The sequence below is a fragment of the Orcinus orca genome, chromosome 11, assembly GCF_937001465.1.
Source record: "Orcinus orca chromosome 11, mOrcOrc1.1, whole genome shotgun sequence".
NCBI classification, from domain to species: Eukaryota; Metazoa; Chordata; class Mammalia; order Artiodactyla; family Delphinidae; genus Orcinus; species Orcinus orca.
In genome coordinates this window covers 82,440,011-82,462,900 of record NC_064569.1, presented here as the reverse complement: position 1 = coordinate 82,462,900, position 22,890 = coordinate 82,440,011, and the positions used below count along the sequence as shown (strand labels likewise).

The following is a 22,890-nucleotide window of genomic DNA, read 5'->3' as shown; positions in this document are numbered from 1 at the left end:
ATTTATGTATATATTCTTTTTCAGATTCTTTTCCATTATAGGTTATTACAAGATACTGAATATAGTTCCCTATGTTATACAGTAGGTCCCTGTTGTTTATCTATTTTTATATATAGTAGTGTATACCTGTTAATCCCAAATTCACAATTTATCCTTCCCCCTCTTTCGCCTTTGGTGACTGTATGTTTGTTTTCTATGTCTGTGAATCTATTTCTGTTTTGTAAATATGTTCAGTTGTATCATATTTTAGATTCCACATATAAGTTAAATATGATATTTGGCTTTCTCTCTCTGACTTCACTTAGTATCATAATCTCTAGGTCCATCCATGTTGCTACAAATGGCATTATTTCATTCTTTTTTATGGCTGAGTAATATCCCATTGTATATATGTATCACATCTTCTTTATCCATTCATCTGTCAATAGACATTTAGGTTGCTTCCATGTCTTGGCTATTGTAAACAGTGCTACTATGAACATCGGGGTGCATGTATCTTTTTGAATTAGAGTTTTCTCCGGATGTATGCCCAGGATTGGCACTGCAGAATCATTTTTAGTTTTTTAAGGAAAACTCCATTCTATTCTCCATAGCGGCTGCACCAATTTACATTCCCACCAACAGTGTAGGAGGGTTCCCTTCTCTCCACACCTTCTCCAGCATTTATTATTTGTAGACTTTTTTTTTTTTTTGCAGTATGTGGGCCTCTCACTGTTGTGGCCTCTCCTGTTGCGGAGCACAGGCTCCAGACATGCAGGCTCAGCGGCCATGGCTCATGGGCCTAGCCGCTCCGCAGCATGTGGGATCTTCCCGGACCGGGGCACGAACCCGTGTCCCCTGCATCGGCAGGCGGACTCTCAACCACTGCACCACCAGGGAAGCCCTATTTGTAGACTTTTTGATGATGGCCATTCTGACTGGTGTGATACCTCATTATAGTTTTGATTTGCATTTCTCTAATAATTAGTGATATTGAGCATATTTTCATGGGCCTGTTGGCCATCTGTATGTCTTTTTTGGAGTAATGTCTATTTAGGTATTCTGCCCATTTTTTGATTGGGTTGTTTTGTTTTTTGATACTGAGCTGTATAAGTTGTTTGTGTATTTTGGAAATTAAGCCCTTGTCAGTCGCATTGTTTGCAAATATTTTCTCTCAGTCCATAGGTTGTCTTCTTGTTTTGTTTATGGTTTCCCTTGCTGTGCAAAAGCTTTTAAGTTAAATTAGGTCCCAGTTGTTTATTTTTGCTTTTGGGGCCCCTTCATTATTGACTCAAATTATATGCCAACATTGAAGTTCATTTTTTTCTTTGATGCTTTAAGAACAGCTAAGGATTTTTAACCTATGAGAAGCTGCTGACCAGTATCATTTATAGGAATTTGAGTTCTATTTACCCAAGCATACAAAAGAGTATTCATTCTTTCACCTAAAAAAATTTTAGAGGTGTTCACACTATGTGTCAGGCACCGAGCTGTGCAGTGACTGTAACTTGGTGAATAAGTGATGTGTCTTCCTGCCCTTCTGGTAATAACAAAGCAAATAATCAAAGAAATGTGAAGTGTGCTGAGTGCTATAAAGAACAGAGTCTAGATATAGAGAGAATATAGATATAGAGAGAATAATGATAATGTACTTAGACGGGGTGACCAGGATCTAAAGCTGTATCCAAGTGTGTGATTTTGGGCAATTCATTTAACGGCAAGTTTTTCATTTGTAAAATAAAACAGGCATGGGAATAAAATGAACATTTATTGCTTACTGTGATAGGCTGAATCCGGACCCCAAAGGTGACCTAATCCCTGGAACGTGTGAATGTGTTACCTTATATGGGAAAAGGGACTTCATCGATTTGATTAAGTCAAGGATCTTAAAATGGGGAGATTATCCAGGATTATATGAGTAGGCCAATGTAATTACAAGAGAGGCAGGAAGGTCAGAATGAGAGAGAGAGAGACACTGGAAGATGCTATGCTGCTGGCTTTGAAAATAGAGAACAAGGTCACAAGTCAAGGAATCTAGAAGATAGAAAAGGCAAGAAAGCAGGTTCTCCCCTAGAGCCTCCAGAAGGAACACAGTCTTACTGACACCTTGAGGATGTCTGACCTTCAGAACTGTAAGATAATAAATCTGTGCTGTTTTAAGTTACTAAGTTTGTGGTAATTTGTTACAGCAGCAAGAAGTAACTAATACACTCACTAGAGGTTTTTAGGCTCTGAGGCTACCAAGGAAAAACATCATAATCTTTTCATACAGTCAAGGTTTAGGAGCATCTACACTGCCAGGTGATCAAGAAGAAGCAGTAACACTTTTGAGGAAGTACAGTATGCTGTGGGAGATGTCAAAGTCAAAGACAACTTCCCTGACCACCCTATGTAAAGAAGCTGCCCCTCACCCAATTACTCTCCATCTCCTCCTCTCACTGCTCATTTCCTTCACAGCATGTATCATAGTCTGTAATTATTTATTCATTTGTTTACTTGTATACTGGATGTCTACCCTATTAGAATATAAGTTCCATAAGGGCAGGGACCCTGTCTGTCTTGACTGCTGTACAGAGGTCCAGGCATGGAGTAAGCCCTCAACTCATATTTGTTGAATAACAGAATGACCTCGAAGTGGTCACTGTCTAATGATGTGTAAGAGTCCTATTTTCTCCACTGTTCTACGGCTCTGGGACCTTGCATATACGTTTCTCCAAACACAATTCTTATTCACAAGCCAGGAGCTCCAGAGTTTCAAGTAGATACTGGTTAAATTTTCAAACAGATAGTGATGACTTTCTAAGTAGATATCGGTTATATGTGAACAATGGGGTAAAAATATTCTTTTAACAACATTGGAAGACCTGCTTACTATTTTCCAAACTCTACCGCTTAGCGGTGTGAGTTTGTGTTCCCAACTCCTCACAGGTGAGACAGGTACAGAAAACTTCTTTAAGGGTGGCTGAGAGTATTATGTGAGATTATGTGCACATTAGCAGGGTGGTTGACACATGGCAGATCCATAAGAAATGTTGGTTTCTTAATTTTAGACTCTGGGACCTTAAGTTAGCATTTTAGCATCATCAATACAAAAAGGCAGAGGAAGCATTTACAAGTTGGAATGCTTATTCAGAGGGATGGATTGGGATGAGATGAGAGATAAAGGGGGAAGCTAAAGAGCACACTGAGATTTTTGTCTTGGTGACTGGCTCTCACTGGGGAGAAACTCTTGACTATCCATTCATCCATCCATGAGGAATTGCCCTTATGCTTTCGCCAAGGATAGAAAATTACCACGTCATCTTCTACCAGTATCACTTTCTGGTGTTGGCACAATCTGTTCAAGAAAGCCTTTGACATCTATGGTCCTCAACTGGCCCTAAACAGTCACCCTGAAGGCATCTGGTATGGTCTGGAGACATTTTTGATATCGAGGGGTGGTGCTAGTCATATCTAGTGGGAAGAAGCCAGGGATGCTGCTAAATATCCTACAATGCGCAGAACAGCCCTTACAGCATAGAGTTCTCCAGCCGAAAATGTCAATAGTGCTGAGGTTGAGAAATTCTGCTCTACATTAAAGGCCCAACTATTTGATTCTAGAGGGACCAGCTATCATGGGAAAAGGGAGAGAAGCCCTTTGCTTTCCTTATTGCTGCCCACCAGAATTACTGTCTGGAAGTTATTATGGGACTGATGCTACCTGGGCACTCAAGGGAAATCAGTATGTCAGGCAATCTGATTTTTGGAGAATGAGTGGTATGAAGGCATCATTATTACCTGCCAGTCTCTCAAGACCTTCAGCCTAGATTAGAAATGCTGAAGCGTCAGAAAATGCTCAACTGATGGATTAAAGTTTTAATGAGCTCTGCCCACTAGCTCTACCCATCACAGGTCCCTCCCATCAGGAAACTTGCACAAGCCTCTTAGACAGACTCATCCACCAGAGGGCAGACAGCAGAAGCAAGAAGAACTACAATCCTGCAGCCTGTGGAACAAAACCCACATTCACAGAAAGATAGACAAGATGAAAAGGCAGAGGGCTATGTACCAGATGAAGGAACAAGATAAAACCCCAGAAAAACAACTAAATGAAGTGGAGATAGGCAACTTTCCAGAAAAAGATTTCAGAATAATGATAGTGAAGATGATCCAGGACCTCGGGAAAAAAATGGAGGTAAAGACTGAGAAGATGCAAGAAATGTTTAACAAAGACCTAGAACAATTAAAGAACAAACAAACAGAGATGAACAATACAATAATTGAAATGAAAACTACACTACAAGGAATCAATAGCAGAATAACTGAGGCAGAAGAACGGATAAGTGACCTGCAACACAGAATGGTGGAATTCACTACTGCAGAACAGAATAAAGAAAAAAGAATGAAAAGAAATGAAGACAGCCTAAGAGACCTCTGGGACAACATTAAACGCAACAACATTCGCATTACAGGGGTGGCAGAAAGAGGAGAGAGAGAGAGAAAGGAAAGAGAGAGAGAAAAAATATTTGAAGAGATTATAATCAAAAACTTCCTTAACATGGGAAAGGAAATAGCAACCCAAGTCCAGGAAGTGCAGAGAGTCCCAGGCAGGATAAACCCAAAGAGAAACACTCCAAGACCCATGGTAATCAAACTGACAAAAATTAAAGACAAAGAAAACTTATTGAAAGCAACAAGGGAAAAACGACAGATAACATACAAGGGAACTCTCATAAGGTTAACAGCTGATTTCTCAGCAGAAACTCTATAAGCCAGAAGGGAGTGGCATGATATACTTAAAGTGATGAAAGGGAAGAACCTACAACCAAGATTACTCTACCCAGCAAGGATCTCATTCAGATTCAATGGAGAAATCAAAATCTTTACAGACAAGCAAAAGCTAAGAGAATTCAGCACCACCAAACCAGCTCTACAACAAATGCTAAAGGAAGTTCTCTAAGTGGGAAACACGAGAAGAAAAGGACCTACAAAAACAAACCCAAAACAATTACGAAAATGGTCATAGGAACATACATATCAATAATTACCTCAAACGTGAATGGATTAAATGCTCCAACCAAAAGACACAGGCTTGCTCAATGGATACAAAAACAAGACCCATATGCTATCTACAAGAGACCTACTTCAGACATAGGGACACATACAGACTGAAAGTGAGGTGATGGAAATAGATATTCCATGCAAATGGAAATCAAAAGAAAGCTGGAGTAGCAAAACTCATATCAGATAAAGTAGACTTTAAAATAAAGTATGTTACAAGAGCCAAGGAAGGACACTTCATAATGATCAAGGGATCAATCCAAGAAGAAGATATAACAATTATAAATATATATGCACCCAACATAGGAGCACCTCAATACATAAGGCAACTGCTCAGAGCTATAAAAGAGGAAATCGACAGTAACACACTAATAGTGGGGGACTTTAACACCTCACTTACACCAATGGACAGATCATCCAAAATGAAAATAAATAAGGAAACACAAGCTTTAAATGACACAATACACCAGATAGATTTAATTGATAATTATAGGACATTCCATCCAAAAACAGAAGATTACACTTTCTTCTCAAGTGCACATGTAACATTCTCCAGGATAGATCACATCTTGGGTCACACATCGAGCCTCATTAAATTTAAGAAAATTGAAATCATATCAAGCATCATTTCGGACCACAACGCTATGAGATTAGAAACGAATTACAGGGGAAAAAATGTAAAAAAGACAAACACATGGAGTCTAAACAATACATTATTAAATAACCAAGAGATCACTGAAGAGATCAAAGAGAAAATCAAAAAATACTTAGAGACAAATGACAATGAAAACACGACAATCCAAAAGCTATGGGATGCAGCAAAAGCAGTTCTAAGAGGGAAGTTTATAGCTATACAAGCCTACCTCAAGAAACAAGAAAAATCTCAAATAAACAATCTAACCTTACACCTAAAGGAACTAGGTACATGTAAAAGTATGAGATTAGATCACTCCCTAACACCATACTCAAAAATAAGCTCAAATGGATTAAAGACCTAAATATAAGACCAGAAACTATCAAACTCTTAGAGGAAAACATAGGCAGAACACTTTATGACATAAATCACTGCAATATCCTTTTTGACCCACCTCCTAGAGAAATGGAAATAAAAACAAAAATAAACAAATGGGACCTAATGAAACTTAAAAGCTTTGGCACAGCAAAGGAAACCATAAACAAGACCAAAAGACAACCCTCAGAATGGGAGAAAATATTTGCAAATGAAGCAACTGACAAAGGATTAATTTCCAAAATTAACAAGCGGCTCATGCAGCTCAATAACAAAAAAACAAACAACCCAATCCAAAAATGGGCAGAAGACCTAAATAGACATTTCTCCAAAGAAGATATACAGACTGCCAACAAACACATGAAAGAATGCTCAACATCATTAATCATTAGAGAAATGCAAATCAAAACTACAATGAGATATCATCTCACACCAGTCAGAATGGCCATAATCAAAAAATCTAGAAACAATAAATGCTGGAGAGGGTGTGGAGAAAAGGGAACGCTCTTGCACTGCTGGTGGGAATGTGAATTGGTACAGCCACTATGGAGAACAGTATGGAGGTTCCTTAAAAAACTACAAATAGGGGCTTCCCTGGTGGCGCAGTGGTTGAGAGTCCGCCTGCCGATGCAGGGGACGCGGGTTCGTGCCCCGGTCTGGGAGGATCCCACGTGCCGCGGAGCGGCTGGGTCCGTGAGCCATGGCCGCTGAGCCTGCGCGTCCAGAGCCTGTGCTCCACAACGGGAGAGGCCACAGCAGTGAGAGGCCCGTGTAACGCAAAAAAAAAAAAAAAAAAAAAAAAAAACTACAAATAGAACTACCATATGACCCAGCAATCCCCCTATTGGGCATATACCCTGAGAAAACCATAATTCAAAAAGAGTCATGTACCAAAATGTTCATTGCAGCTCTATTTACAATAGCCCGGAGATGGAAACAACCTAAGTGCCCATCTTCAGATGAATGGATAAAGAAGATGTGGCACATATATACAATGGAATATTACTCAGCCATAAAAAGAAACAAAATTGAGCTATTTGTAATGAGGTGGATAGACCTAGAGTCTGTCATACAGAGTGAAGTAAGTCAGAAAGAGAAAGACAAATACCATATGCTAACACATATGGAATTTAAGGGAAAAAAATGTCATGAAGAACCTAGGGGTAAGACAGGAATAAAGACACAGACCTACTAGAGAACGAACTTGAGGATATGGGGAGGGGGAAGGGTGAGCTGTGACAAAGAGAGAGAGAGGCATGGACATATATACACTACCCAACGTAAGGTAGATAGCTAGTGGGAAGCAGCCGCATAGCACAGGGAGATCAGCTCGGTGCTTTGTGACCGCCGGGAGGGGTGGGATAGGGAGGGTGGGAGGGAGGGAGACACAAGAGGGAAGAGATATGGGAACATATGTATATGTATAACTGATTCACTTTGTTATAAAGCAGAAACTAACACACCACTGTAAAGCAATTATACCCCAATAAAGATGTTAAAAAAAAAAAAGGAACTAGAGAAGGAAGAACAAACAAAACCCAAAGTTAGCAGAAGGAAAGAAATCATAAAGATCAGAGCAGAAATAAATGAAATAGAAACAAAGAAAACAATAGCAAAGATCAATAAAACTACAAGCTGGTTCTTTGAGAAGATAAACAAAATTGATAAACCATTAGCCAGCCTCATCAAGAAAAAGAGGGAGAGGACTCAAATCAATAAAATTAGAAATGAAAAAGAAGTTACAACAGACACCACAGAAATACAAAGCATCCTAAGAGACTACTACAAGTAACTCTATGCTAATAAAATGGACAACCTGGAAGAAATGGACAAATTCTTAGAAAGGTATAACCTTCCAAGACTGAACCAGGAAGAAATACAAAATATGAACAGACCAATCACAAGTGATGAAATTGAAACTGATTAAAAATCTTCCTAAAAACAAAAGTCCAGGACCAGATGGCTTCACAGGTGAATTCTATCAAACATTTAGAGAAGAGCTAACACACATCCTTCTCAAACTCTTCCAAAGAATTGCAGAGGAAGGAACATGCCCAAACTCATTCTATGAGGCCACCATCACCCTGATACCAAAACCAGACAAAGATACTACAAAAAAAAAAATTACAGACCAATATCACTGATGAACATAGATGCAAAACTCCTCAACAAAATACTAGCAAACAGAATCCAACAACACATTAAAAGGATCATACGCCATGATCATCCCTGGGATTTATCCAAGGGATGCAAGGATTCTTCAATATATGCAAATCAATCAATGTGATACACCATATTAATAAATTGAAGAATAAAAACCATATGATCAACTCAGTAGATGCAGAAAAAGCTTCTGACAAAATTCAACACCCATTTATGATAAAAACTCTACAGAAAGTGGGGATAGAGGGAACCTACGTCAACATAATAAAGGTCATATATGACAAACCCACAGCAAAGAACATTCTCAATGGTGAAACACTGAAAGCATTTCCTCTAAGGTCAGGAATGAGACAAGGATGTCTACTCTCACCACTATTCTTCAACACAGTTTTGGAAGTCCTAGCCACGGCAATCAGAGAAGAAAAAGAAATAAAAAGAATACAAATTGGAAAAGAAGAAGTAAAACTGTCACTGTTTGCAGATGACATGATACTATATAGAGAGAATCCTGAAGATGCCACCAGAAAACTACTAGAGCTAATCAGTGAATTTGGTAAAGTCGCAGGATACAAAATTAATGCACAGAAATCTCTTGCATTCCTATACACTAATGATGAAAAATCTGAAAGAGAAATTAAGGAAACACTCCCATTTACCACTGCAACAAAAAGAATAAAATACCTAGGAATAAACTTACCTAGGGAGACAAAAGACCTTTGTGCAGAAAACTGTAAGACACTGATGAAAGACATTAAAAATGATACCAACAGATGGAGAGATATACCATGTTGTTGGATTGGAAGAATCAATATTGTGAAAATGACTATACTAAAAAGCAATCTACAGATTCAATGCAATCCCTATCAAATTCCCAATGGCATTTTTTACAGAACTAGAACAAAACATCTTAAAATTTGTATGGAAACACAAAAGACCCTGAATAGCCACAGCAGTCTTGAGGGAGAAAAACGGAGCTGGAGGAATCAGAATACCTGACTTCAGACTATACTACAAAGCTACAGTAATCAAGACAATATGGTACTGTCCCAAAAACAGAAACATAGATCAATGGAACAAGACAGAAAGCCCAGAGATAAACCCACACACCTATGGTCAACTAATCTATGACAAAGGAGGCAAGAATATACAATGGAGAAAAGACAGTCTCTTCAATAAGTGGTGCTGGGAAAACAGGACAGCTACAAGTAAAAAAATGAAATTAGAACATTCCCTAACACCATACACAAAAATAAACTCAAAATGGATTAGACCTAAACGTAACACCGGACACTATAAAACTCTTAGAGGAAAACGTAGGAAGAACACTCTTTGACATAAGTCCCAGCAAGATCTTTTTTGATCCACCTTCTACAGTAATGGAAATAAAAACAAAAATAAACAAATGGGACCTAATGAAACTTAAAAGCTTTGGCACAGCAAAGGAACCATAAACAAGAAGAAAAGACAACGCTCAGAATGGGAGAAAATATTTGCAAATGAATCAACGGACAAAGGATTAATCTCCAAAATATATAAACAGCTCATGCAGCTCAATATTTAAAAAACAAACAACCCAATCCAAAAATGGGCAGAAGACCTAAATAGAGATTTCTCCAAAGAAGACAAACAGATGGCCAAGAAGCATATGAAAGAATGCTCAACATCACTAATTATTAGAGAAATGCAAATCAAAACTACAATGACGTATCACCTCACACCAGGCAGAATGGGCATCATCAGAAAATCTACAAACAACAAATGCTGGAGAGGGTGTGGTGAAAAGGGAACCCTCTTGCACTGTTTGTGGGAATGTAAATTGATACAGTCACTATGGAGAACAGTATGGAGGTTCCTTAAGAAACTAAAAATAGAATTACCATATGATCCAGCAATCCCACTACTTGGTATATACCCAGAGAAAAACATAATTCAAAAAGACACATGCACCCCAATGTTCATTGCAGCACTATTTACAATAGCCAGGTCATGGAAGCAACCTAAATGCCCATCGACAGATGAATGGATAAAGAAGATATGGCACATATATACAATGGAATATTACTCAGCCATAAAAAGGAATGAAATTGGGTCATTGGTTGAGACGTGGATGGATCTGGAGACTGTCATACAGACTGAAGTAAGTCAGAAAGAGAAAAACAAATATTGTATGTTAACGCATATATGTGGAGCCTAGAAAAATGGTACTGATGAACCGGTTTGCAGGGCATAAATAGAGACACAGATGTAGAGAACAAACGTATGGACACCAAGGGGGGAAGGTGGCGGGGAGGTGGGGGTGGTGGTGTGATGAATTGGGCGATTGGGATTGACATGTATACACGGATGTGTATAAAATTGATGACTAATAAGAACCTGCTGTATAAAAAAAGAAAAATTAAATTAAAAAATTCTTTAAAAAAAAGAAAAAAGAGAAAAGAAAATACTGAGCTGAACATGTGGTCAGTAAGAAGACTGTAGAACATGTAAACACTCCTCAGAATAAACATGTGCCCTTTGTCAGTATTTCACCATTGTCACTGATAGATCCACTTTAACTACAAGGTAAAGTTTAGGAACAAAGTGCAACCTCCTTTGATGTGAACTTTCATTCTATCCTTTAAGAAAACCCCCAACTCTGAAGTTCACCTATTTTTAGAAATCTATTTATTCAACAAGTAGTTACTGAGTACCTACCCTGGGCAGACAGTGTGCTGGGCTAAAAGCTGGGGCTTAAGTACCAGACATGACAGGCAGGACCCCTGACCTCACAGAGCTCAGGGTCCAGCCAAGGTGGGAGCAGGGCCTCTCCTTCTCTGGCACAGACGTGACAACATCCTCTTCATGCAAACAAGGTCACTTGTTAATGGATCCCTTTACCTCCCTCATACTTTTTTTCTCGAATAAAAAAATGTTTGATAATTATCTGCCTGGTAGAATTCTGTAATTAGGGTCATTAAATAAGAGAGTCCAATGTTCAGAGAAGTCAATTAAGAATGGCAAGAGAGAGAAAGAGAGAGAATTTTAAAATTCCATGCAAACCAGGTATGGACCTGCATTGTATTCAGACTCAGCAAGGGCTGTGTGAACAAAACTTGGCAGTTAACATGGGTCCCAGTAGGTGGGTACCATGCATTTGGGAAAGCAAGAGAGATTCCCAAATGATTCTTTTGCAAAAAGCAGGCACTCAGCCTAAAGAGACCCAGGAACTAAACAGCAGGGAATCACATTTAACAACTGAACAAGGGTCAAGAAACTCAAATTGCCTGGGAGACCAAAATTCAACTACAGCCTCTGAGTAAAGCCACAAACTCAGCATAGAAAAGAGATTTCTGAGGGCTGGCTTGTGACACTCTCCCAGAGTGGAGGCAGAACAGAGAAGGCAGAGGGCCAGGAAGCAGGAGATGCTGACATTCTTCCTGTGTGGGAAGGCAAATTTGCCGCCAGAGTACTGAATCTACTCATCAAATATCTGCAATTATTTCCATTATTCCTTCAGTGAAAATCACTGGGGATGTTAGCGATTATTCGATTCTCTTGGGAAAAGAGACTGCAAATATACCGCAAGGGCTCAAACAAACAAGTGAACTGATCATCTTCTGTCACTTGTTCATTAAACCAACATTTAGTTTAGGTGCGGGAGGTATAAACATGACCAAGACATGAGTGGGAAGCCTTGTACTTCCAGACAAGAGGATGAAATTGAGGAAGCAGTACTATAAAGGCAACAAAAAAACAAATCGCAAATGTTTAGACTGTTTTAGAAACAGTCTAAAAGAGTAAAAATTAAATTCCAAAAAATCAAATTGTTCGACTCCCTGCTCTTTTTAAAAAATAACCCCACCTTGGCATTATAGTTCAGGAGTACTTTAATCTCAGTATTTTCTGGTGCAGAGAAAATAAAGTGAAATGATAGGTCACTGAAGAAGACATGAAAGGGCTGTGCAGTATCATCCAAGTATCTATATTTGTCCTCCAGCATGCCAGTTCATTACACTATTTTTATCCCGAGTTCCAAATTATTACATCTGATGCGCAGAATTCTGAAGGTATTACATATTGACCTCAAAGCCTCATTAGAAAATGAAAAAAAAAAGAAAAAGGATTGTTCATGTCTCAGTTTAAACACTTACCTGGCTGTTTTATAACCAGTTCATCTTTACATTTAGGGTCCCTTTCAGGTAAGGCCCAAGGCAGCTCCAAATTTGACCCAAGGGCTGGCTAGCAAACAAGAGGTGCTCAATGCTCATTTAAAATAAAAGCTGGTTTAAGATGATGTCAATTGTCATTTTCTTCTTCTTCTAATTATCTCAGTGCCGTTGCTTGAAAGAATCTGTTTTTCTCTTGGATTCCGAGTTAAACAGGAAGAAAGTGGGAAAGGACGACAATTTATTCAGAGCCAACCAGGTGTGAAGGACTGTGAGGCTTTCAGCCTCAGAACACCTTAGGAGACAGGCAGTATGAGAAAGAAGCCAGGTTCAGAGGTGCTAAGTATGGTCACACAGCTCATAAGTGACAGAGATGAACCTGAACCCAGGACTGACTCCCAAATCCAGGCTATTTCTAGCTGACTCCTTGGCTTTGTGGAAAGCATTCTACTGTTCTTAAATCATGTTTGGCTTTCAAGAATAGGAAGTCATTTAACCAGCAAACAACTGTCACAGTTTTAACATTTATCTGAATAAAGCTAGACTTTACATCTGTAGCCCGACAAGTCTGACACTTTTACAAATTTAACAAATAGATCAAATTAAATGTTTTTTAAAAATTCAGGAAAACACAGAGCCTTAGCACAGCTTTGAGCACCTTAGGCTGGGATTTTAAGAACCAAACACTGCTTAGCATTTATATGGCACTAGCAAGACTAGGACCCTCTAGAAGTTCAAAGAGAAAAGAGAAAGAGGGTCCCTCTAGGACCCTCTGCTCTTCAAATGAATCTGATAACGTCCCTAAGGCAGAGACTGCCTGGTGGACCAAGAAGAAGAAAAAGTAAGCCTAATTTAGAAAACTCAAAATAAATAATTGGAAAGGACATAAATCCTTCCTTAGCTGGCTTTATTCCTTTCTAATAGGTCAGTGGTTTTCAAAGTGTGCTCCTGGGAACCCCAGGATTCTTTTGAGGAACTTCAGGGGCCATGGAGGCCAAAAAGGAAACTGCGCAAAGTCCTACACCGTTTACCCCACCTACTCCAAGCAGCTCAGTTATCTGTCTTACACAGATATTATATGTGATAATATAATATATAATTATATTCTAATTATATATTATATTACATAATATCAATATTATTGATATTATATATAAAAATATATGGGGGGAAAAGACAGATTCCAACTTTTAAAAAGTTTGGAGACCTCTGCTAGTGTGTTATGGCAACAATTAAATGGGTACGTTAACATTTCCCCAAAGAAAAACTGGGATAAGCAAGCTGGGGTTCTAATGGTTACAGATGTGAGAGCAGGCACTTTTCTTCTGCCGTGGAAAGGTAACTCGAAATGCTTTAAGATTCAAAATGTGCCTTTAAAAAAACAAGTTATGAGTTTTTTAAAAATGTGTGGTTGGGAAGGATGCTGTTTATAAAATTACAGAGCATACACGACGGCATGGGGTGCCCACAACACACTCTGCAAAGGGGCCGAGATCATTAACTCGTGCCCAAGACAGCGTGTTTCTTAAGAGGAGCTTCTCCTGCAACTGCTCCATTCTAAAGAGAAGACAGACACCTTGGCCACTTCTGCAACAAGGCAGCTAATGACGGCACCTCTTCCAGCACTGGGAACGACATAGAGAAGGACTGTATACCTGATGCAAACTTTGCTCAGTAGTCTCGGTTCCCTTCTCACAACTAGAAGCAAGATCAGTGATGTTGTGCATTAAAAACCCTAAAAGTCTACTGACCATAATTGTCCCTTCTCTGGAAAGAGCGTGAGCTTTGGATGTAGACAAACCTGGGTTCAAACACTAGTCCTCCCACTTACTATTAGATTGGGTGCTTTAACTTGTTCAAGCTTTAATTTCTTTACCTTTTAAGTGGGGATAATACAACGTACCAGAGAGGATTGTTGTGAGGAATGAAGAGAAGGTGGCCGCCAACACGTCCACAGCGCTTACCGTGTGCCAGGCACTAAGGGTTTTGCACAGATTTTCTATAACTACCTCCCTTTTATAGATGTGGAAATTAAGGCAAAGAGAGTTTAAGACTAAATAAAATAATACAGGTAAAAAGTCAACCACAGAGTTGCCAGACAAGATGTTCAACTGATGTCAGTTCCTCCCTCTCCCCCATCTTCCCCTTTGAAACAGCATAGCCATGTGAATTAAAAATACAATGGGAGGGCTTCCCTGGTGGCGCAGTGATTGAGAGTCCGCCTGCCGATGCAGGGGACGCGGGTTCGTGCCCCGGTCCGGGAAGATCCCGCATGCCGCGGAGCGGCTGGGCCCGTGAGCCATGGCCGCTGAGCCTGCGTGTCCGGAGGCTGTGCGAGAGGCAACGGGAGAGGCCACAACAGTGAGAGGCCCGCGTACCGAAAAAAAAAATACAATGGGAAATCAGGGCTCAAGACACTGGATTCAAAACGACTCACTGGATGTCACTGAGAAATGACTAAGTCTCATCACCCACAGAAGCAAGAGCACCACCAACGTGGGAACAGCTATAGGATTGCTTAGGGGCATATGCAGGCACAAAGGGTCGGACTATAGCGTAACAATCATCCAATAATCCTTCCAACCTCCCAGTTCTCCTTCCAAATACTTTGCTATTTGCTCTCTCTCGTTCCCTAGTCCATTAGAACCTAATGGGCTACATCACAATAAAGTCTGCAGGGTATGAATGCCGCTCAGGAGTCCCCAGAGTCTATACAGTTCGCCCTCTATATCCACAGGTTTCCCATCTGAGGATACAACCAACCCATCTGCAGCAGACAGTTTCATTTCAGTTATTGCTGACATTCCCACTCCTCTACCTCACATATCCAGAGCTGCACAAAGGTTCTAGAGGTTTTGCAAACTACTCTGGTCTCCAGGCTGCTCCACTGGCTACTGCTGAGCTGCCACCTTTGTGAGTCTACAGTGGAATTCACTCACTCATGCATTAACAAAATTTACTGAGCAGCTACTATACTCCATACTCTGCTCAAGGAACTGGGTATACAACAAAGAAACAGGAAGATGAGACTGCTGCCTTCACAGAGCCTCCAAAGTTCCCTGAATGCTGAAGGATCTGTTCCTTCCTCAGGCTGCAGAATCTCAGCCATGGCTGGCAGTTCAGGTGGCCCAGGCACAGGCCCCACAGGCACACAACACAACCACTCCCTCTCTTCCCACCCACCTACAAGAAGCCATGCTACCACTGCAGGACACTCCAAGGAAGCCTGTCTTAGGACATTCCTCCTGTCTATTTCTCTCTCTCTCTCTCTCTCTTCTTCTCCTATCTAAGCATCAGGCACTCAGGAGCTCAGACTTTCAGAGAACAAGAGGCAGGAACTTTAGGCAACACAAAACTCTGCAGAGGACTTCCTGGTGGCGCAGTGGTTAAGGATCCGCCTGCCAATGCAGGGGACATGGGTTCAAGCTCTGGTCTGGGAAAATCCAACATGCCGCGGAGCAACTAAACCCATGACCCACAACTACTGAGCCTGAGCTCTGAAGCCCGCAAGCCACAACTACTGAGCACACATGCCACAACTACTGAAGCCCACGTGCCTAGAGCCTGCGCTCCGCAACAAGAGAAGCCACCACAATGAGAAGCCCGGGAACCACAATGAAGTATAGCCCGCACACAGCAAGAAGACCCAATGCACCCAAAAACAAGCAAATAAATAAATAAATAAATTTACTTTAAAAAAAAAACAAACAAAAAACTCTGCTGAAACAAAGGCATTGAAGAGACCTGGCTGCTAACTTGGGATGAAAATAGAAAGGGAGGGAAAAAAAACATGAAGGAAACAATACACACACACCCAAACACAAGTATCCCCTTACATTAGACTGCCACATATAAAGGCTTTTCTCCTAGAAAGCAAATGGGTTGCTTTCACTTTGAACAATAAGACAAAGTTTTTCCTGAATCCAACTGTGCACCAAAACGTTCACCACTGCTTTAAACAGTTATGCCTAGTACAGTACCTGGCATATGACAGGTGAGATGGACACATGAATGGATGGATAAAATAACTCTTTCCTTCCTATAAGCCATACATCTGATACGGGGGAAGTTGAAAAACAACTTATGGACGGTTAACCATTCTGAGACATCTTCTTTTGAACAGATGAAGCTATACTTAGGGCATAAGCAATATAGGAAAAAATGTATTTTACAATGTAGAAGAATGGTAGAGGATTTCTTGCATCCAGATGTAACAACATAAGAATCAAACTGTAAAAATCCAAAGTAGTTCATTTTTTCCTAATCATTTTTATCTCACTTTTTATTTAGCATAACAAGGACTGACATACAATGAAATATTGACTTTATCATATATTAATCATATCGCCTGGGGAGGTATATTCACCTTTAAAATGGAGAAAATAGTATCTATTAATTACAGTTGTTTTAACAATGACAAGAGATAGTAAGGGAGAGCACTTACTATGACGGCTGCTAAGACACTCAAGAAATGTTTGAAACATGCGCGCACACACGCGCGCGCGCACACACACACACACACAGAGTCTTCTAGCTCAATCTTGAAGGTCATACATATATGTTCACAAATTCTAAGAAACAGTGAAATCTTTCCATCATCCTGCTAATCCCAATAAAAACATTTGTAGCAGACAAGGAGTTTTACTGATGTTCAAATCCTATATTTTTTACATTTTTTATATTTTGGTCTTTCAAAGCTTTCTACAAACAATAATCTAAGGTACAGTCCCTTGAAGAACCAAGCCATGTGTTTTTATACTTAGAAATTTCAATGAACTGGTTAAACATCTGAATCATATTTGGAATCTCTAGTTAGACTCTAAAGGTAGATAAACGGCCCAAATCTTTCTTACACGAGTTGCCCCAGACTGTGTGGACAGCTTCCCAAACCTACTTAGCATAAAACTTGTTTTTTAAACAAGAAAATAAACAGATTAATTCTCAAACATTGGAAAATTCTTAAACCTATAAAACTTGATTTGCTTTCTAAAATGAAGTAATATTTCCCTTTTCTTGTTTTTAAATTTAAATATTAAGTTCTCACAAACTTGTACTCTTCTACTTGTTCATAAAGAGATCACCATTCTAAACTATAAAACAGTTAACATCATAAACAAATGTGTTTTTACTAAGGTGTGCTCACAAAAACTATGATAAAAATAGTCTTATGAACATTTAGTTCATTTTTTTTACAATATTACTAGCTTTTTGGTAAGTTTTTTTAACATCTTTATTGGAGTATAATTGCTTTACAATGGTGTGTTAGTTTCTGCTTTATAACAAAGTGAATCAGCTATACGTATACATATATCCCCATAACTCCTCCCTCTTGCATCTCCCTCCGTCTCACCCTCTCTATCCCACCCCTCTAGGTGGTCACAAAGCACCGAGCTGATCTCCCTGTGCTATGCGGCTGCTTCTCACTAGCTATCAGTTTTACATTTGGTAGTGTATGTATGTTCACGTCACTCTCTCACTTTGTCCCAGCTTACCCTTCCCCCTCCCCGTGTCCTCAAGTCCATTCTCTAGTAGATCTGCGTCTTTATTCCCATCCTAAGATCATTCAGCCCTAAAAAAATCGAAGTTCATCTCCTATATCTGCATAGAAGCCAGCTTTTATCATTTATTAAAAAAAAAATCCTTTCAGCAAAGTATAATCTATCATCTTTCAAATCAAAGGAAGTAATTACACAATTTTATAACTTTCCATGAAAAGTTAATTTCTTTCCAATGTCTATTAATTTGATTTTTATTCTCCTGGGGACATTTTTTCGCTTTTATTCAGTAACCTAGTATGAAGGGATTGCCCACCCAGAACAAATAGTTGGTCCTCTTATAGTCTTCATTAAAAATATTTCTCTCAGAAGTAGCCTCATCTTCTTCAATTCCAGGATCCTTCACCTCAGTGTTTAAACCCTATACCAAGTACATTCATGAAGGAATTAAACGAAGGGTAGGAGACTCTCCATTCCACTCTGGTCTCCATTATTTATCTTATTATGTCAGCACTTAACTTCTCCCACCCTGAGCTGTCCTACCTGTAAAGTGGACATAGTAATTACCCCATAAGGTCAGGAGGGTAGTGCAATGACAAAAGGGGATAAATAGTACTAAAATGCTTTAAAATGTTCACAGAAAATATAGAAATATAAATATAATTTAGAAATATGTATTTCATTGTATAGAAATGCAATGTCACAAAACTAGAAGTAGCAAAAGATTGCAGTAGTTCTTTATACAAGGCTCATCCAGTCTACACTCTTCAAATCCAATATTACATAATACTATTTGATATTAAAAGACTAACATTATCTAGAATTAGAGCTCTGACAGCAGAACATGAATGCTGATGACTTAGTATGTGATACTGCATCCCCAACCTCAATGCTAAATCTCTAACCTGAGCAAATGTATTGATCATGATAAAGTTCTTAGTGAAAACTGTATAACAATAAAACAGCGGAAGAAGAGTAAACCTTGATTAATCAAAATGCTTAGAAAAGAGGAGTTTACTTCTCGGTCACGGCCCAGCATCAATGACTCCAATACCCATTTTGGACAATAAAATTCCCCTGATTTCAGCTTACTGCGTCAACATTTACTTCTTACTACTGATATCTGAGTGAAGGAATAGTATTCTGTTTTCTTAAAGATTTTTCTTTGATTATGATTAATCAAGGAATCTAAAAAATTATAATACCCAGTTACTTACTAAATATTATAGCATACTAACTATACAGAATTTATAATCCCTCTACAGTTTTCCCACTAGGCTTCATCGAAGACCCCAAAGCTATGTGGTTCAGTTTCAAAAATTAAACCAGCATTTCACTAACCATCTCTTCTGGTATCAAAATTATTTTACACAGCATCTCTTTTAAGACATCATTTTATTTTAAAGCTTGGCATCTAAGGTTTCTAGTTTTACTACCCCTCCCAAGTGTTATAACACTTTCTCCTTTCACGGTGAATTTAAAATGGGAGTGAAACTTACTTTCTTGTATTGCATTAAGAATCTCTGAAAAGTCCACATCACTCTTTGGCCCGTCAGGTAGTATTTGCATATCCAGCTGGTAGCTTTGCAAATCCACACCTCCTTCTAGAGAAACGAAAGATATTCATGGAGTTTGCACTGGTTATCAGACAGCCCAGCATCAGGGTCCCAAGGAGAAGCAATGTCAAAATCTAAAAAGAACAGCCAGCTGGTTTGCCAATGATCCTCCCACGTGGACAAATGACTTTTAAAAAATGAGGAACATTACCAGCCATTTGCCCCTTATGGGACCAAAAAGGTTTAATTGTATTTCCAAGGCAAAAATAAGGCAATTACTTTATTAAAATACCACATACTTCATAGTATTTATGGATGATTTCCTAGGTGAAGAATATAATATGCTAGCCTCCACCCAAGGACATTTAAAATTATTCTCAGCTTCTACATGGCTAAAAAGGGACATTCACCACTAATACTTTATGAAACCATCTTCCTTAAAATGGTAATAATTTATTTAAAGGAAAGGATTTAATATTCCTGATATCACAGAAAAACGGTATCAATTTTTTCTCTCACAGTTGGACTTCCCCTGTTATATCATTTACTTTTCAATTATACCAGAATACTTTAATTTATTCTATGAAGTAGTTAAGGCCCTTGTACTAGGTTTGCCCAGTGTATTTTTGGTGTGTTCTAAAGAAAGAGGGTTTTTTAATGCTGCTCCACACACCTATACGACATTTAAGGAAGTCAAAGAAACCAAGATATCAAAAAGTAGCTTTATCATTAATAATAATAAATCTCTGAATGCTTCTTAAAATAATCAGTAAGAACATCTCAATCTGATGAGTCTGGAAGGGCTAAACGTCAGTGCTAAAATAAACAGAGCGCCTGATAAATAAAATGGGGCACACTCTAGCTTCCAAAATTTTTGTAGAAATAATTCTTTTATAAGCCCAGGAATTATTCTTAGCCTTGAATAAAATTTCAGTTACATCCCTAAAACTCAAGAAGAATGACACAGTTGCTATCTTACAAGAACACTCATTCTGGGAGGGGAATGGACACAAGTAACTATAATAGAAGGTGAGCCTTAGGAGGGCAGGAACTTTTGTCTGCATGCTATAACCCATCACTTAGAACAGTGTCTAGCAGAGTAGGCCCTGAACTAATGTAGATGGAACGAATTTATGAGGATATGCGGTACTTATGAAACAAAGGCAGGAGAGTAACAAGTAAAGCTATAAGCTCAGATTCTGGAGGCAGACAAACCAGCATTCAAATTCTTACTAGGGAACACCAAATCTCTCTAGATCTTAGTTTCCTCATCCATGAAATGGGTGATTGTAACAGTCACACAGAGTAGCCATGAGGATTAAATGAGATAATGCATGAAAAGCTCTTAGCTGTCACAGCACTCAGTAAATGGAAGCCATTACTATTATCATCCATAATAATTTATTATATAGCAACACTGGCATTTCTACAGAAACTATCCAGCCAATTGAATAATGAGAAAGAATCCGTAAGTCACTTATTTGGGACCAGCATGCATTTAAAGTGACAGTTAAGCACTGCAGACACAGCAGTGAATTTTTAAATGCATGCATTCAGTTGGCTCATTGCAAGGGCTGAAGTTATCGGTGAGACTAAGCTTCTCAATGGAACAGAACAAAGATGTCTTCCTGCTGGCCCAGAATTTAAATGAGCTGTCTGCTTTTTTCTCCACCATGGCCAGCTACCTTGAATGGGCAGGGAAAAGTTTTGATGCTTTTCAACCTCTACTAAGGCTAGTCACCTTTGTTCTGCTCAATAACCAAAGACCCAAAGACCTCACAATGACATCGACAGGGAAAAAAAAAAAAAAATTCAATACCACTTTTCAGCCAGGCTGCGTGCTATGTACTTTATTATCTCACTCAGTTTTTACTCTAACCTGAAAAGGAGGTGCAGTAAGAAGTAGTAATTTGCCCCCAAAAGCTACTAAGTTGTAAAGATGTAATACCAACCCATGCCCTTAACTGGTCTTTAAAATCACACATCCAAGCAGTCAAAAACACAGGCTGTTAGAAATAAGAAAATTTACCAATTTTCACTGGACTTAACAATAGTCCAGGACTTCACACCAGGACAAAAGTCATTACATAACCTAAAAAGCAAATGACTTCTAAAATAGTCTAATAAACAGAAGCCCAATTTATTTACTTGCTGTTTGTCACAGGAGTTCATAAATTCATGTGGAAGTAGTTATGACTATGAAATAACTAATTTTTCATAACTAAAATTCCATAATTTTTAATAAATTTTTTGTTAGAGGTCAGGTAAGAGCATAAGAAGTCACAAAAGAAGCAACATAAAGAGGCATTCAGGTCATCAAAGTCTGTCTTTAAAGAATATTAAAGACATGGGGAAGAAAAAAGTGAAGAAAGTGGATATAAGGATACAGAAAAAATATAGATATATCTCAAGTACCCTAAAAACCACACTATTTTATATGACTAGAAAAGGAAGAAAATACTGCATTAGGTACAGAAGTTCTCTCAGCTGTGAAATGGGTATATTTTGTTTTATTCTTTATTTTTTTCTATGTTTTTCACAATATGCAAAATATTTTAAAGTTATTTAAAAATTCAGATTGTGGCAGTAGAGGATATTAAGTTTTTAAAATTAAGGATTCAAGACTTAAAGACTACAGATGTTAAACCATTAAGGAACTAATTTAATAAAACTTTTTCCAAATTAATACAATTCTTAACCTATATAAGTCAATCTAAATTGCAAGATACAACATTCTATTCATAGTAAACATTAAGATCGCATTTAGAATCCTTAAAATATAAGGCATTTTTCTTCCTCTGCTCTAGAAGAAATACAAAATTTATTTATTTTATGAAATACAAGACGTATTTCATAAAGTCCAAAAAAGTGTATTTTATGAAAATATACTTTCATAAAATGTAAGGGTCTGGAATTTCCGGCAGTAAGTCATTCACTAAAGTCTAAGATGACGAAGTAGGGGATGCTGTAAAACAAGGACTACTGTACACTTTCCTAAATGGAGAGTGATCACTGGACAAGGATATTTTCAAATGAATCCGTCAAGTGACAATCTTCACCCTTAGCACGTACCGCCGAAGTGAAAGAGCCTGAATAACTTCAATATACAAGGAGTTGTGTGTCTACTTTGGACTTCTGATATTTAATTAATCACTGTTAATCCTGTAGTGTTGGTGTGATTTCTAAAAGTTGAGAATTGGACTTCTTCCTATGGTCACGGATGTCTCTGACTTTGAGTCAAAACACAAAGCTCTGAAAAAACTAGCCAAGTGGGTGAAGGTGTCATGGCTTTAAACTGAAGGGTCTCAGTAATTGACATGCAACTAAGTGCAATCCCAAGAAAAGGAAACAAATAAGTTACATTAGAGAGGGAAGCTAAAAACATTTCCTAAAGGTGTGGAGAACCTACTGAACAATTTTTAAAAATGAAAAATAGCAACAAAATTCATGTGATCTCCAAATTTACCTTTAGCTTTTCTCACACTTGATTGACAGGAGTGAGT

General features: G+C 38.6%; 1 protein-coding gene across 3 annotated transcripts in view; it reads right to left on the bottom strand.

The window, feature by feature from the left end:
* Positions 1-22,890, bottom strand: part of ANO4 (anoctamin 4) — a 426,079-nt gene that overhangs the window by 195,489 nt on the left and 207,700 nt on the right. For 2 of the 3 annotated variants that reach the window (XM_033427646.2, XM_004269479.4), the window contains exon 3: positions 19,331-19,435. The exons of the other annotated variant lie outside the window; for it this stretch is intronic. In XM_033427646.2, the coding sequence (XP_033283537.2) occupies positions 19,331-19,435 (105 nt within the window). The remainder of the gene's footprint in view (positions 1-19,330; positions 19,436-22,890) is intronic. 3 annotated transcript variants of the gene reach the window in all.